The sequence below is a fragment of the Apodemus sylvaticus genome, chromosome 14, assembly GCF_947179515.1.
Source record: "Apodemus sylvaticus chromosome 14, mApoSyl1.1, whole genome shotgun sequence".
NCBI lineage: Eukaryota > Metazoa > Chordata > Mammalia > Rodentia > Muridae > Apodemus > Apodemus sylvaticus.
The window spans coordinates 20255873-20272935 of NC_067485.1; the positions used below are offsets into that span (position 1 = coordinate 20255873).

The 17063-nt window shown below is 43.6% G+C and overlaps 1 protein-coding gene across 2 annotated transcripts; it reads right to left on the reverse strand.

The window, feature by feature from the left end:
- Positions 1-981: 981 nt before the first annotated feature.
- Fam8a1 (family with sequence similarity 8 member A1) lies at positions 982-9310 on the reverse strand. 2 transcript variants are annotated; one of them, XM_052156726.1, is made up of 5 exons: positions 8566-9310; positions 7262-7382; positions 5941-6064; positions 4997-5136; positions 982-3764 (listed from the first exon to the last, which is right to left on the reverse strand). In XM_052156726.1, the coding sequence occupies exons 1-5, from the start codon at positions 9188-9190 to the stop codon at positions 3620-3622; spliced, it is 1155 nt and encodes a 384-aa protein (XP_052012686.1). In that variant the 5' UTR covers positions 9191-9310; the 3' UTR covers positions 982-3619. The 2 variants fall into 2 exon arrangements, with proteins under 2 accessions (XP_052012686.1, XP_052012687.1); XM_052156727.1 differs by lacking the exon at positions 4997-5136.
- Positions 9311-17063: the final 7753 nt, after the last annotated feature.

Sequence of the window (17063 nt, forward strand, 5' to 3'; positions counted from 1 at the left end):
CAGAGATTGACAGCACTTGGAGATTGGATAGCAGTCAAGGCTGCATTAACAAAGGTGCCTCAAGTCACTTAATGCATTCAGGTCTGGGAATGTCATTTTAAGCAGTAAGTGCTAGGTTGGTTGTACCAATTACAGTATCAGGCCTTAATAATAATTAAGTATAATTCAGACAACTAAAGGTCTTTTTGTTGTTGCAAATGTTGAAAATTAACATAACTATCATTTTACCACTTGGAAGTAAAACTGATTTTTAACAGTAAAGATTTAGCCTGGGAAGAATGTGTTTTCATATTTAGCATGTCCCTCCCAGGGTTCGTAAAAAACTTGAAATTCAATTGAAATCATTGAGGGTAAGAACTGATATAGTGGAAATTTTATATAGGGTAGCTTGTGCAATGGAAACTAATTTGCTATAGTAACATTGAGAAATAAGGTTGTTGTAGATCTTATAGATAGCAACTATATAACCAAGTTAGTCATAACCCTTATTTCTTTGTAATATGGAGCGGTGTTCCCTCCACTCTTGCCTTTTATTCCTCTAAAATCCATTGTATCCCCCAAATATGTAGTTGGTAGCTTAGCTTAGACTAGTAAATTGTCCAGAGCAACACTCAGATCAGGCTGCATTAAAGTTTGCACACACATGGTTTAATTCCTAAAGAAAGGATCCTGCACTGTCATCCAGGCTGGCATTAAATTTACAGCAATATTCCTATGTCAGCCTCCCGAGTTCTGGCTTTACAACTGCCCTTGAGGAAAGGCAGTTTTAAATTTTAGTCATATATTGTTTTAATGGCTCACAGCTCTAAGTGAATTTAACATGAAGCTGAGCTCATGTGTAGGTAACTTAGGTATTCGGATACTGCAGGGTTTTACATATGCTAGGCAAAGTGTTCTATCACTGAACCACAGCTCCAGCCCTGTTAAAGAACATAGTTTAGTACACTGCTCTATCTGTAGAAAGAGGCACAGACAACACTGTTGACTTTGACATAAGTATTTATTGAGACACAAAATACAAACTGGTGACATACAAATATTAAAAATAGAATGCTGTTTTATTTATAGGTGGGCCAGTAGATACTGTTTGCAGGGCAAGCCCCCCTATAGTGAACTACAAGGAAATCTACACATATCAGTCAAAATGAGGACCTTCACCCAGGCACGAGTAAGGACTTTGGTCTTTGGTTATGTGGATGGAGGATGGCAAGGAGCTGAACCAGTACTTGTCAGAGTTTAGGAATACTGTTAATCTAGGCATCATCTTCAAAGAGATGAGAAAGTTTAATGCCCTATCTTCCTTCAGAAGCCCAAGTTGCAAATGCAAAAAACTCCTTCCCTTTGCCAGAAACAGGTCACTGATATGAGCATGTTCTTTTAAAGGTAAAAGGCTTTTAAGATCCTTTGAAGACTCAGTTTTGAGGCATGGGCAACTAGGTAAATGCTTTGTAGGCAGAGCTAAGCAATGAGCACTGTCAAATAAGTAGCATGTGTGTATGGTCATATCAATACTGAGGTTTGTCATCATGCTGTCACCTAGACTGTAGGATATCCTTTCAAGATCTAGCCACTCCAGACATGCTCAGTGATGAAAACTGAGACTTACTCATTGCCTAAATCACTTGCCAGTTGTTCAGACTGGATGGCAATGCATCAACAAGACTCCAGTCCCAAGGTTTGAGCTTAGGGCATGCTCATTAAAGAATATCTTCATTTCTGAACTTCATCTTGCCCTTTTAGGATACAGCTTCAGCAGGAGAATTATACTTTGACACAGGAAATTAGTATTTCCGTAAATGAATGCACTCATATTCTGTAAAGGAGGCTGGAAAAATGTCCCTTTTCTCCTTATAACAGATCGAGGTTCTACTGTATTCAAAGCAATACTTTTATCTTACATCTTATATGGCACAACTTGAATCCACAGCTAGATCTAAAGAACTTGTCTAACAAATTTTAACTATTGTTTATTTTACTGTAAAAATAAAAATATCCTCAGTGATAACTTAGTAGAAACAACAGATACTTCAGAGCTGTGTGGGTGAAGCACATTTCAACATGTATTCTCTCATCAGTGACACCAGCCTCCCGACTTGTAGTGTAAGAGTTTGAAGAGCTTTAAAGTCTTGGCAGAGTCACAATCACATGCTCTCTGTACTGCTCTTGACAAATAGGCTTTCTGTGAATTTGTATTTAAATAAAATTATTTTGAGAAACCATGGTTAACAATGAGCTCTTAGGAGATTCTTAAAAGTATCTAGACATCAAAAGTGGTTTCAGTTTTAAATGTCAAAGAATAGCCTGCAGTAATGACAACACATGGCTTCCTCTTGATATTTAAAACTCAGGAACAAAGATCTCTTGTGCAATACAATTTAGTGTTTCTCGGGAAAATCCTATACAAGAGTAAGTAAAGTTTTAAACTAACATTTTGGTACAGCTAGCTAACTGACAAAACAAAAGCACAAAGACATAAACCCAATGTTTCACCAACAGAGCAAAGTACAATGACAGTACACAAAGTTTTTGCTTTAACACCCCCCCTCCCCCAAATCTCATCTCTAATAGGCCAAAATGAGCTTAAAGAAGCTAGAATAAAGTTCAAAGATGATATGCTGCCTTGTTTTAGAGAGAACAATTCATAATAGGAAAACTGCTAATATTTCACAGGCTGCTGCTAGTATTTAAGTTATTCATAAAATATAGTCTAACACCTTGGTGTTTTGACAGCTATGGAACTGTATAGAATACAGAAGTGCCTTAGGAATTTACTGTACATAAATAGAATCTACAGGTAAATTCAGAACACTGGACAGCACATACTGGGAATGTTTGATGGATATTCCTCCTGCATATTTATAGTTGGACTTTAGGGCACATGAATTCTAAGCTGAATTTACAATGAAAATTCCCCATTATTCCCCCTCCCCCCAAAGAAGGCAATCACTAACTTACCTTTTAAAAATATCAATGATATGACTCAGTATATTTTCATCATCATGAAACTCTTGCCTCCAAATACATAAGCAGTAAGAAAGCTGAAATATCCCACCACTACCGAAGTGAACTCTAGAATATCCTGGAAGTGTGGGGTGAGGGGCCTCCTAGGCCTTCCTCACTAGCCCTTTCCCCCCAACACCTGCCATGGATTAAGTAGGTTGTTGAGTTGATGCTCACCAAAAGCAGCTTCTGTATGAAGAGTTGTGGGAGTTTTGTAGGTGTTTATAAAACACAATTGGATATTAATCACTCTAGGATAAGCCAAAATTAAAATTGTAAAGTTTTGATTTAGAGAATTGAAAGCTGAAAATGCTTCCAGCAAATTTTGGTTATCTTAAATGTTAAAGTATGTACTTGTTAAAATATGTATTGATTACGAACCTATTTGCTTTGTTGTCCTATAAATATTTAACACTTAAATTTAATAGTTTTTCTTTCTGGAAAAGTTACTTGACATTCAAGTACAGTCAACACTTTCAGAACAGTCCCCTGCATAACACCGGAGTGACTGCTTTAATTTTTAAATCATCAATTAATGTAACCCAGAGATAATGATGGCCTTGATACATAATTTAGTCTTGTCATTATTCCTAAGAGTGGAATTCAGGGTTCTGGGGCATCATCTGACCCCATTTCTTTTTACCACAATGGTTCCTGCTACAATGTCATAGGCTGTTCGATTATGCTGAAAAAACAGCAGTGTGATGAAAGCAGGGAAAAAAGAAGCAATAGAAAAATTCTTGATCAAAGCTCGTATGGTGGACCTAAAGGAAACAAGCAGAAGTAGCAAGTCAGGCTCTATCAGTCATGGCTGACTAGGTATCTTGTCTACAGCATTCAGAGCACGGTTCACTCTTTCCTGACATGTTCTCAAACAATACAGTTGAACTATCCATTCTAGTCTAAAGAAAGCGACGTAGAGACTAGAGCTTTGATGCATGGCAGTGAGGAACATCTAAGCCAATGAGGAAACAGCACAACAGTACTTTTTATTTTGTCAGAAGAAAATAACATCTCTTTGCTTACCTTTTCCATGGATTCCCATGGGTTTCTAGAATCTTCTGAACTGAGTATACTTACTGCAGTCCTACTTTCTATCTTACCGGAAACATAATCAGTTCCTGTATGGGCTCCAGCAATTAAAAGAAGCTTTCAACAGTAGCTCAAAATGAATTACCCTAACAATGTTAGATTCCTGCCTGTCAGTGGCCAACTGTGTGGACTCTGAATCCAGACCAGTTGGTTTCTGATTACTGGTTGTGCTCCACAACTGTGAAAATGAGATTAAAATGCTGTTTATTAAGTTACTAAAGTGCCTGGTATCTGAGAAGTGCTCAATAAACACTAACCATTATTGACTCATTAAATAGCCAGAATTTAAAACATCAACGTTGCAGGGCAATCTGCACATGTCAGCAAAATCTAGCCTGCTTCTTGGTTTTATTCTCCCAGATTCATTCCTGTACCATTACAGCTATTTCTGTTTGATTCAACTGTCACTGTTCACTCACCTCCCTAGCTTCCATCACCACTGCGCCCTCAGTGGCCAGCAGTGAACTGTGGGCATTAGGTGGAGGCAGTGCACCATTGGATGGGGAATGTGGTATCAAAGTGGCTTGAGACTAGGTAAGTCCACAGGGCCAGAGAATAAAGCTAGGCAGAGCACTAAGAACACCCAAATATTGTGACATATTTCATAAAAATCATTTTGAAAATGTATGTCAAAGGTAACATGGGAAAGACAGGCTCATAAATTTCTAAGTCAGTATGATTACAGTGTATGCTATGATGAAGAAAATTAAAACACTATCAGACCTGTAATTTTGGGCATATTGAACACAATCTTGTGCCACTTAATACAGGACTCATTCTGAGGAAATGTATGAAAGATCCCGAGAATGCAAAAAGTTCAGTTCACTTTCACAAATTTAAGACACCAAGATGACAACTATATTTTTGCAAGTATAAAGTAGATTAAGCTAAGGAAAGGACTTACGTTGTGATGCTAACATTTGAGGAAGGAATCACTAAAACCCGACTTGGAGCAATGAGTACTGACGTATCACATGTCACAACTCGAAGCCCTAGCAGGAACTTTCCTGGGGTAGCTCCCCCTGCTCCCCATATGCAAATTATCTAAGAACAAAAGGATAATTTGAAAATAATTATGCCAATTTTAAAGAGTTTAAAAGTTTTTCTAATAACTTCATGCTTTATAAGAATGACATGTAGGGAGGGCCAGGTATGGTGGCACACACCTTTCTTTAGTCCCAGCACTTGGGATTTCTGTGAGTTCAAAGTCAGCCTGGCATACACAGTGAATTTCAAGCTCAACAGGGCTATAAAGAAAGTTACATTGGATGTGCTAATTACATAGAACACTAGAAACTTAACCATTTAAGCTGGCTTAGCACATGCTGTCTTGGAACTCCAGAGACTGGAAAGATGACTGGCAAGTTTGAAATCACCCTTGGTTATTTTAGGCCCTGTCTCAGCAAACAAAACAATAAATAAAGGGTGGATCTGGTTGCACAAGATCTGCCATCCCAACTACTGTGTGAGCTGAGATGCAAGAAGTCCAACCACTTTCAAGATCTGCCACCAGAATTCACTGAGATTCTCATAAAGAAAAGAGACTTGAATATAGCTCAATGGGCTTGCTTGCTTACATGCATGCATGTAGCATACATACATATACGTACATACAAACAGCCATAATGCATATCTTTGAACCAAAATCTGTTTATGAATGAAATTTTATTTCTAAAACTGAAATGTATAACAAGACATCTTTGTTTCAAAATTTAGTACTTAGGGCTTTTTTTTTTTAACTTGAACAACTATAAAAAGATGTTTAAGAAATTAGTAAATTGTCAATTTTTTCTAGTAGATAATTTAAAATGCCATTAAAACAGTTACTTGCTCTAGTCAGCAGCTTACCTCATAGAAACAAACTAACAGCCTGTATATAAGTGCAACAATCATCATTTTCTGCAGGTCTTCCATCGATGTGTCTTCATCAATCTCTTCTATTATATAGTGCATGGCAAACTTAGAGATGTCCCTGCACAAAAAGAAGCCTTGGGTTATAAGGACTTAGTTCCTAGGTCAGCTGTATCATTTTCCCATAATTAGGTCATAAAATTTAAATGAAATTCTAAGCTGTTAGTCTCTGACCAACAAAGAGCACAAAATATCCATTACTTTATTAAACAAATAGCAATAAGTTTCTAAGTAAGTAAAAGCAAAAGCATGGCTCAAAGTTGTAACTCAGTGGTAGAATACTGCACAGCAAATAAGATGCCAGCCCTAATGATATGATGGTGACTGGTTTGTAAACTCAGTTTTAATTGGGAAACCCCAATTAAGGATTTGATTGATGTGGGAAGAGCCTAGCACACTGGGTGGTGCCACACCTGGGCTGGTGGTCCTGGGTGCTATAAGAAAAGCAGGCTGAGAAAGCCATGAAGAGCAGTTCTCCATGGTCTCTGAATCAGTTCCTGTCTTCAGGTTCCCACCCTGACTTCCCTTAGTGATGGACTACAAGCTGTAAGATGGAATAAACCCTTTCCTTGCAACCTTGACCATGGTGTTTATCACTGCATCAGAGGGAAGAGTAGCATAGCAAGGAGATACTAAAAGGGTCAGCTTTCACTGAAATTCTAACCTAGCAAGGAAAATAGAACAAAAATAAACCAGGATGCCAACCAGAGCAGCACAGAAAATAGACCAGTTATACTGACTCTTGCACAGCCTTCTCAGAAATGACATTCTTATATTCACAATACAAAGAATGAAGAGAAACCAGCCAGACCAAGAAGTGGGAAGAAGCTCCAGGTAGGAGAGAAAGCCTTGGAGCAAGTGATAGGGCTCAATTTCACCGTGTGAGGAGACTATGATTAAGAATGTGGGCATCTGTTAAACCATGTGATGAAATTCAGACTTTATCTTGTCAATAGAAACTACAGCAGAATGTTAGGCTGGAGAGGTCAAGTTCTGCAACTGTCTTCTGACCTCCAAATAAGTGTAAAAAAATAAAGGCTGTGTAGGGGGGTGGGACAGGCAGGAACCACCTAACACCCATCAAGGGCCCGAGGTGGTGTTAACAGCAAATAAGGAACAGATACAACTGGTAAAGATTTCATAGAGCAATCTTGGTCTTGGTCATCCATTACCCAGAGTTACTCAGGAGCATGTACAGAATTTACAAAACAAGATTCCCAAGTAGCAGCTCCAGACTTTCTGTGATTTCTTAACTTACTTTATTCCACTGAGATGCATGATGCTCAAGACAATGGTTGCTTTTATAAAGAAGAGAATAAAGAAGTCCACCATCTCTGCCATAAATCTGTGGGCCAAGGATGGAATGACATACTCTCTACCTGTAAATTGGAAAGCAAAAGAAAAATGAATCACACAAGTTTAAGAACCAAGCTGGGGCTTGGAGAGATGGCTCAGTGGTTAAGAGCACTGACTGCTCTTCTAGAGGTCTTAAGTTCAAATCCCAGCAACTACACGGTGGCTCTCAACCATCTGTAATGGGATCTGACGCCCTCTTTGGTGTCTGAAGACAGGGACAATGTACTCATATATATAATTCCTTAAGGAAAAAAACCAGGCCAGATAATGAAGGGGCAAAGTAAAGCCAAGGTCCAACTTTTAAAAATTACAGCTTTACATTGGCCAATGGCAATTATCCCATCAAGAGAACATGTTTCTAGGATATCTAATAATGAGCTGGACATGGTGAGCTGTGTCAATAATCATAGCATTCCGGCTCCAGACTCAGAAAAGTGGCTGCAAATTTTCCTACAGTTTGCTAAGACTTTAGTTACTATACATTATCATTTACTAGATGATAGTCAAGATCAATAGGCTTGGGCCCAGTCAATGCTCTCTACTCGATTTGTAATCATGTCAATCACCTTTCAGGTCCACTGGTCTTTACACAGCCCAAGTCTTGGTGATTTCTAGTATTCTAATCTCGATCCTCCAATAGTGGGCTTGCCACCTAAGTTTAGCTTTGGATCTGTCCAGAGCCTGGAGATTACCGAGAGGATGGTTTGATAAGCATATGTCTCTACACTTAAGAAGGACTAGTGTCAGGAATAAGGGAATCTACTGGTAGTGCCAGGTCTTAAGGGAAAAACAGTTTGCATTGCCTCACAGTACGTTTTTAGAACTTAGGACCTGGGCAAACCATAGCTGATGTATGTGGGAACTGTCAATGGTAGTAGCAGCTCCCCAGTTACATATTTGAAGATCGAGCATAAGTGCCCAACGATCCTTCAAGAGACCCCTCTGGCTAGCACAGACCTGTAAGATCCTGTAGGCTGCACAGAAGTCTTATTCCAAGTTTGAGGCTAGCCTGGTCTATATTGAGTTAAGGTTAGCCTAGACCACGGGGTGAGATCCTTCCAAAATAATAGCGGTAGGAGTAGCAGTAATTTAAAAAAGGTCCGCGAGCCCCCAGACGGACCCAAGCCCCCAAAGCGGAGGCAGACGACTATAATCCTCTACTCTACCCTCCTACAGCCGACCCACCCACGCCAAGTCCGTTCTCACCTGCCTGCCGCCCGGTGTCGCTGGCCGTCCGTGCCGGGGCTGCAGAGCCCACCCTGGTCCCAGGGGCTGCCCGGGCAGAGGCCTGCACGTGCGGGGCCCGGGCCGTGAGGCCCGCGACCGCAGTCGGGGTGGCGCCGCCCGTGGCCGCCCCCGGCCCGGGCCCCGCAGCGCTCAGGAAGTAGAAGGGGTTGTAGTACGCGAGCTGCGGCGGGGGCGGCGGCGGCGGCGGGGGCGGCGGGGGCACTGCGGGCTGAGGGGCGGCGGGCGGCGGGCCGCAGTAGGCGGGCAGGGCGGCCAGGCCGCTGTGCCAGGTGAGGTAGCCGCAGTAGGACTGCCAGAGCCATTCGTGCACCTGCCGCGAGTACTCGCGCGCGCTCAGCCGCCCCGGCCCGTCCGAGGCCTCGCAGCCCCCCGGCTCCTGAGGCTCTGCGCTCGTCTCCCGGCGCTTCCGGAGCTCGCACTGCGGCTCCGGCTCCGAGACGGCCGAGGCGACGGTCGCGAGGGCCGGGGGCCGGGGGGCGGCGGCGGCGGGAGAGCCTGGCCCGGAAGGGACCGGCTCGTGGTCCCCGCCGCCGCTGTCCTGCCCGGGGGGGCGGCTCCGGGCTTCATCGGGCCCCTCTGCCATCGTCGCCCCGGAGGCACCCTCCGCGCTGCCTGTCACTGCGCCGTCGCCCGCCCTCGTCAGCCCCTCCCCAACTATTCCGTCGCCACCACAGCAGCAGCGGGCGTCAACAATCCGCCTCCGGAAGCGGAAACCCCGCCTCTCCGACGCGTCTGTCTTGGGGAGCCGGGCGGGCGGTGGTGTTGCTTTGTGAGTCGGTTCCTGGTTACGCAACGTCTCCCGGGGTCCTCTGTTGTACATTTTAATCATAAGATGTGGCATATTCGGTAACGTAACGCATTGCAGCATAGCATAACGACGTGTGCGATGCTGAGTACGTGTTCCTGGACACTGTGAACTGACCCATTTAGGCTACATGTGTGAGGCATTTGGCATCACTCTTGAGAATTCTAATGAACTCCATTACCAAGGCCCCTAGAGAAGACCCTGTGGGGTTAGGGCATCATTGTCCCTTGTGAAACTGCATCTGATTCACCAGAATATCCAGAGGGCCCAGTCCTCCAAGCACAGTATCTGTTTCTTGCTTAGCACCTTAGTCTGTGTATGATTTCCTCTTCTTTTCATCTACTATGTAGCCTCTCAGATACTGGTCTCTTAATACACTTTCATGTGTTAAGTTAATAAGCCCGTTAATGGCTAGTCGTGTAACTTTGTATTCCCAGGACCATATGAGGAGTCGACAATAGTCAAATATTGTGACAATATTTAACGATTATTGTGCTGGCTAATTTCATGTCAACTTGATAGAGGCTAGAGTCATCTGAGAGGAGGGAACCCCATTAGAGCAAACAGCCTCTGTAAGACTGGACTGTATGCAAGCCTGTGGAGCATTTGAAATTAGTGATTGATGTGGGAGTGCACAGCCCACTGTGGGTGGCACAACTGCAGGCTGCTGTTCTGGGTTCTTTAAGAAGGAAGGCAGAGCAAACCATGGAGACAAGCCAGGGGATGCGCAGAAGCTCCTGCCTCCAGGTTCCCGCCCATTTGAGTTCCTGTCCTGACTTCTCTCAGTGATGGACTACAATGTAGAATTGTAAACCAAATAAATCCTTTCTTCCCCCAACTTGCTTTTGGTCCTGGTGTTCACCACAGTATTAGTAACTTTGTTTATGACAGTGATGCCCAGAGTCAATCCTGTCTTTTTTTTGAGACAGGGTTTTCCCACATAGCTCTGGCTGTCCTGAAACTCATTCTGTAGACCAGGCTGGCCTCAAACTCACAGAGATCTTCTTGTCTCTGTCTCCTGAGTGCTGGGATTAAAGGCATGCCCCACCACTGCCAGGCTGCAGCCCAGATTCTTAAACTGTGCTGAAAAAATAATCATAATGAGTTAGTGTCAAAGTTATCTTACTCACAGGAGAACAGACGGGCAATGGGAGCAAGCTCGCTCAGAGAGAGGAACGCTGCACCTCATGGCTTTACCACCACCAGCAGCAGCAGCAGCAGCAGCAGCAGCAGGGGGGTGTCTTGGGGAATTTGCCATTACTCGTTAAAGCACTTGATCTTAAAGTTGAGAGAAAAATGTGTGACTATTGAAGGAACAGTACTCAGACACCAACTTCGCAAGACAAAGATTTTATTACCCTAGAGGGGACAAGCATGGGTGTGAGTGGGGTTGTCTCTGGATCAGGCAAAGACAGCAGTAGGTGTCTCTGCAGGGGTGTTTTTTTGTTTTTTGTTTTTTGTTTTTTGTTTTTTGTTTTTTGTTTTTTGTTTTTTGTTTTTGTTTTTGTTTTTGTTTTTTTTTGAGAAAAGGGGAAATCTGTGCTAGAGTGAGTTGTTAATTCCCGAATGGACACATCAGCCAGTGTAGCTGAATAATGAGTTTTGAGTGCTGGACCTTGGAGTTTCAGTCAAGCGTAAAGAAGTAGCCAAATAAGGGAGCAGCCCTTGGTGGCTAGCTTTAGGAATGTCATCTAAGAGTTTAGTAAAGGAGAGGGTAGGGGAGAGGGCAAGACCTGCAGGGAACGTGCTTACAACGCTTGGACCTGTTAGAGAACCCTTCAGTTGTATTTGTTTCCTTATGGAAAGAGGTTTCATTAATATGTGAGAATTTAAGATGGTGTATGACTGCACTAGCAGGCTTCTATATAAGAAAATATATATATATAAGACAAAACCATGAATATTCCAGGCCTGATAGTATAGGCAGGTACTCCAGCTACCCAAGAGTCTCAAGACCAGCCCAGGAAACTTGCAGAAACTCTCACACACACACACACACACACACACACACACACACACACACACAGAGAGAGAGAGAGAGAGAGAGAGAGAGAGAGAGAGAGAGAGAGAGAAAGGTTGGTGACATAGCTCTTGAATATAGCTTGCTAATAATATTAACTTTGTTGAAGGAGTATAATTTTCTGTGTACAGTTTTTGTATGATGAAGTCCCCAAACATTTAGGTCAAAACTCTTGTCTCTGTCAGCAAGAGACATGACAGTTCAGTAGGGAGGGGGAGGGCTTTCTTCTTTCATATGTTCCTTTCATACGGCTCACCTCTGACAACTCGGTTTCAAAATCAGTTCGGAGGAGAGATTTTGTTGTTGTTTTGAACTCAGAGATCTAATTCATTATCTCTTGCATTCTAGGCAAATTAATTTTTAAAATTTTGTAATTGTACTTAATAATAATAATACATACATGATGCGTGTGTATGGATGTGCGCGTGCTATGAATGTGCGCGTGCTATGATGCACACATGGAGACTAGAGGACAACTTCATGGAGTCTGTTTTCTTCTCCTGCCTTCACATGGGTTCCAGGAATCAAACTCCAGTTTCCAGGCTTAGGTAGCAAGTTCCTTTATCCACTGAGCCATCTCTGCCAGCCTGCTAGACAGATTCTTTTTTTTTTTTTCCGGTTTTTCAAGACAGGGTTTCTCTGTGTAGCCCTGGCTGTCCTGGAACTCACTCTGTAGACCAGGCTGGCCTCAAACTCAGAAATCCGCCTGCCTCTGCCTCCCAAGTGCTGGGATTAAAGGCGTGTGCCGCCACGCTGCTAGACAGATTCTGTATCACTGAACCATATCTTTGTCTACTAAGACACTTTAATACTTAAATTAGCAGTCAGTATGAGTTTGGGTAGGGAGGCAGGAACAGCGGGAGTGAATTTAAAAATGTCTTGAATGAGGACGAAATATCGTGATTATTGGAGATATGGACTTTGTTTTGAAAAGCTATATTTCCATAGTATGTGGCACAGTAAAGACATTAAGAAAATAATATAAGACAACAAAGAATAAAATAATCTCCTCAGAAGTGAAGCCACATAATCAGAGAATCAGAAACAGAACTTCAGAAACCCAGAAGGAAGAAAGCAAGTAGGACTCCTCCCCCGCCCCCCAATACCCGAAGAGATTGAACTGAAATCAAAGATGAAATACCTTAGGTCAGAAGAAATGCAGAAGGGCTAAAGACCTGCCTCATCCTTGAAGAGAGCTTGCGGCTCAGGCTTCAGGGCTGGAGTTCGAATCCAGCACCCACGTAATAAGCTGGGTTGTCCTATGCACAGGTGTAAGCCAGTCCTGAGGGGGATGGAGACAAGGGATCTGCTGGTTTACATCCTAGCCCTCAAAACACAAGTTCCACATTCAGAGAGAGATCCTGCCTCAAAGGAATAGAGTAGAGAGAGAGATAGAGGAGGGCACGGGGTGCTATCCAGGCAAAAGACGCCACACAAAGTAAAATAGTGTGTGTGTGTGTGTGTGTGTGTGTGTGAATATCTTCCCTGCATGCCTGCCTGTGCACCACGTGTACGCCTGGTGCTTCTGGAGGTCTGATCTGCATCAGATGCCCTGGAACTAAAGTGAGGATGTGTAGTATGTGGGTGCTGGGAATTGAACCCCAGTCCTCCGCAAGTGCCCAAGTGCTCTTAAACTGCACAGGCTTCTCTCCAGCCTTATTGTCCACTCTTTAATGTCATGAGTGGGTTTTTTTTCCAGAAGGGTTGATTACAGCACGAGACTCAGTGACCCAAATGTGCAGTGGGCAGTGTTAGAATAGCGTCTGGTAGACACGCGATGGAGACCAAATGGGTGTCAGTGCCAGTCAGCTGCCAACCAAGAACCCATAACAGCACAGTGATTTGAACAGGGAGTCGGAAGGAATGCTAATGGAACTGAAGTAGAGGGGGGTTGGCTAGCAAAGGGCTGAGAGAAAAGCGGGGCTTTCTGTAGAGCAGAACCTTTCCAGCTAGGGGAAGCCAGGAGAAGAAGCCTAAGTATGCAACATTGTCTCTCTCTTGCTTGGGTGCTTGAGTCTGGGTCCCAGCATGGACGACGGCCTTCATGAAAGCTGTGAAACAGGGTCACCTCGGTTTCCCTTGGTGTTCTGGAGGCCTCTTGCCTCGGCCTCCAGAATGCTGGGAGTACAGGCACAAGGAACCACAACCGGGAAAATACCTAATTAATTTTGTACCCATCTTGGAATTCGTGCTTTGATAGGATTTGCTTTGGTCAAATGCTATTAAATGCTGGGTGGTGGTGCAGCACACCTTTAATCCCAGACCCCAGGAAGCAGAGGCAGGAGGATCTCTGTGAGTTCGAGGCCAGCCTGATCTATAGACTAAATTCCAGGACATCAAGGGCTACACAAAGATAAACCCTGTTCCAAACAAAACACAATGAACAAAAGCGAAAACAAAGCAAAAGAACATTCTAGACAGGTGGGTAGCCAAACACCTGCTTTTTGACTATAAGACTTTTTATTTTTATTGGGATAATCTAGTTTTAAAATTTATTACCCTATTTGAGTAATTCTTATCAATGACATTTAATAGATAAGATATCCAGTGCACTGAATAAAATATTTAATTTAAAAATAATTTTATTTCTATACTAACTTGTGGAAAAATATGTAACAAATGTAGTAACAAACCCAAAAAAATCGCGTTTTTTTTCCCTGTGTTACTAACCTTGGGTGAACTGCTGTATCAGGCTTTTCTCCCCTCCCCCCAGGGGTCACTCGCAAAGCAGCATTAAGCGAATCCATTACTATAAGAATTTTAAATAATAAAAATGACAATAATTAACATTTTTCTTTATTATAGGTTTCTTGATAATGGGAATTTGAGGTGATTTATATGTGTGTCCTCATTCATAGCAGGCTTTTCATTAACTCTCAAAAACCACATCACACTCAATCAAACTCTGGCCCTGCTGCCTTGTGTAAAATAAGACAGACAGGACTTCAGACAACCAGTAGGGGGAGCAATTTCCAAAGTTAATCGCTGTCTCCAAGCCTGACTTCAGAAGCTGAGAATCTTGAAAGGGATTGACTCAATTCTGTTTTTTTCTCTCCTTCTTTTCTCCTCTTCTCTCCTCTCCGTGACCCTACAGGTTCCCACGTGGCTCAGCAGGCCTTGAACTCATTATGTCGTCAAGGATGACTTTTAACTTCTGGTCCTCTCACCTCTTGAGCACTAGGATTTGTGGTATGTGTCCCTAGGTCCAACCTAAGCAATTCAAACCCAGCCCTTGCTTCTATTTTATTCGTACAGAACCCAAGGCTTGCTTTTTGGTTCCGTGTAGCATCCGTGTACATTACCCATGAAATTTGACACAAGAAAAGACTGTTGTAGGGTAAGACTAGATTTTTCACTTTGAAATATACGATTGGGGTGCAGGAAAAGCAAGGTTTTACATGCTGAGCATGGCATCATAATCCACTGAACGGGAGCAGGATGGGTGAAGGAAATGACTATCACATAAAGAGGAAAGTCCATTGTGTTGGATGGTGTTTTGCTGGGGCAGACACAGGAAGGAGTGTTTTCCTGAAGTGGACACAGATGAAAGATTTAAATAGAGTTGTGAAGAACACTTTGCTGAAGCAGACACAGGTGAAAAGATGTTCTGCTAAAGCAAGCACGTGAAAGGACACGTGATGAAGGCGTCTTTGCTAACAACATCCATGAATTGGCCCGCCTTACATTGCCTAGTTGAGCCGCATTTGTCCGGATGCCTTAAAAAGAAACGCACCCCAAAACTTCTGTGGTGTGCTGCGGTTTGTGGCCACGTCCAAGGACTCAGGCGGATTGGCAGAGTGATGTCAACTGAGACAGACGCAGGTGCTGAGGCCAGAGCCGTGGAGGGTATAAATCGGACTCTGAGGAGTGACCGAGCTTGGCTTGATGGTACAGCTTGCTGCGCAAGGCTTGTGTCTCTTGTCTTCGCTGATCTTTGTTTCCCTGAGAGGCGCAGCTGAGAACTTCTCCTGGTGTCCCTCTGGGTCCCTCCTGCTGACTCAAGTGGAGGTTGAGGCCTGGCTGTCTCCGCTAGGTCATGTCACTGCTGTTGCTAACTCAACGGTACTGAACTAGACTGCTGGTGTATCCGTGAGGTGTCTGCGAATGGATGGAGGCTAACCTCTCAACTGAACTGCTGATTTCCAGACAACACGGGTGGGAGTTGCTCCAAAGAACCTTTCTAAACAGGTCCACTTCCCCCTGCCCCCCTCCCCTTTCTTTCCCACTACCTATGGTGGGTGGTGGGCTACAAGGGAGGTTGAAGCGTTTTAAGAACCAGCATTTATTTATTTTATGTACATGAATATACCATAACTGTCTTCAGGCACACCAGAAGAGGGCATCAGACCCCTATTGCAGATGGTTGTGAGCCACCGTGAGGTTGTGGGAATCGAACTCAGGACCTTCGGAAGAGCAGTCAGTGTTCTTAACCACTGAGCCATCATTAAAAATAGGTTTGGAAGAAAATTAAAGTTACAAGTGTGACTTGGACCTAGTACTTGGACAACAACAGAAAAGATGGAAAGCTTTGATGCAGATGGCAGGTGGCTCGGCCTCAGGGCACTCGGGTGCCATGCAGGAGCCACTGGGGTCCGTCCCCAACATGGTCCGGGGAGCCATTACGAAGGGCATATATTTGTAAAATAAAAGGGCTGGTTCAAATGAATGTGGTAAAAGTGAGCCTCAATCTCTTCTCTCCTTTACATTCACACAGGGAAAAGCCCAAGTCCCCGATCTCAGAGGTCAGGCCAGGCAGTCTGCGTGCCTACTGAAATCTTTCCCTTGCAATTTCACCCTTGACAGTGGCTCCATCTCTCTTAAATTTCTTTCTAGCCTCCCTCTGGGGTGGAGTGCACTCGCCTGAAGGCCACTCTCCCCCGCCTCATTATCATTATTGTTAGGCTTGCTTACTTGTTTATTTATTTATTTGTTTATGTATTTATATATTTATCTATTTTTGCTGGGCTCAGATGGGTCCTGGGGCTTCCAGAATGACTGGCAAGTGTACTGCCATGGAACTGTATTTCCTTCCAAAAATACTTATTTTCATTTTAACGTATGTGTGTGTGTGTGTGTGTGTGTGTGTGTGTGTGTGTGTGTGTGGCTAGGGGAACATGGGTGGTATTGTCTGTGGCAGTGAGAAGGGAGCATTAAATTCCCTGTAGCCAGAGTTCCAGGCAGTTAGGAGATGCCAGAGTGGATTCTGAGAGCCAAACTCTAGTCCTTTCCGAGAGTAGCAAGCTGCTCTTAGCCTCTTAGCCTCTCTCCCATGGGTTTTCTTCCTTAGGACGGGGGACCATGGTCACCAATGGAAGCTTTGTTGCCTAGAGCAGCCTGTTGGTTGCAACCCCAAATCTTTCACAAGGGTAGCCTAACACCATCAGAAGACGCAGATATTTATTTTACATTGTGACCCATGACAGTAGCAAAATTACAGTTATGAAGTAGCAATAAAAATAATTTTATGGTTGGGGGTCACCACAACATGAGGAGCTGTATTAAAGGGTCGCAGCATTAGGAAGGTTGGGAACCACTGCTCTAGAGGGTCTGGAGTTGTGTCCGCCGACTGAAACCTCTTGGTCATCCATCAAACCCTTGAACTGTTCTTGGTCCACCGTGCTGTGTGGTCAA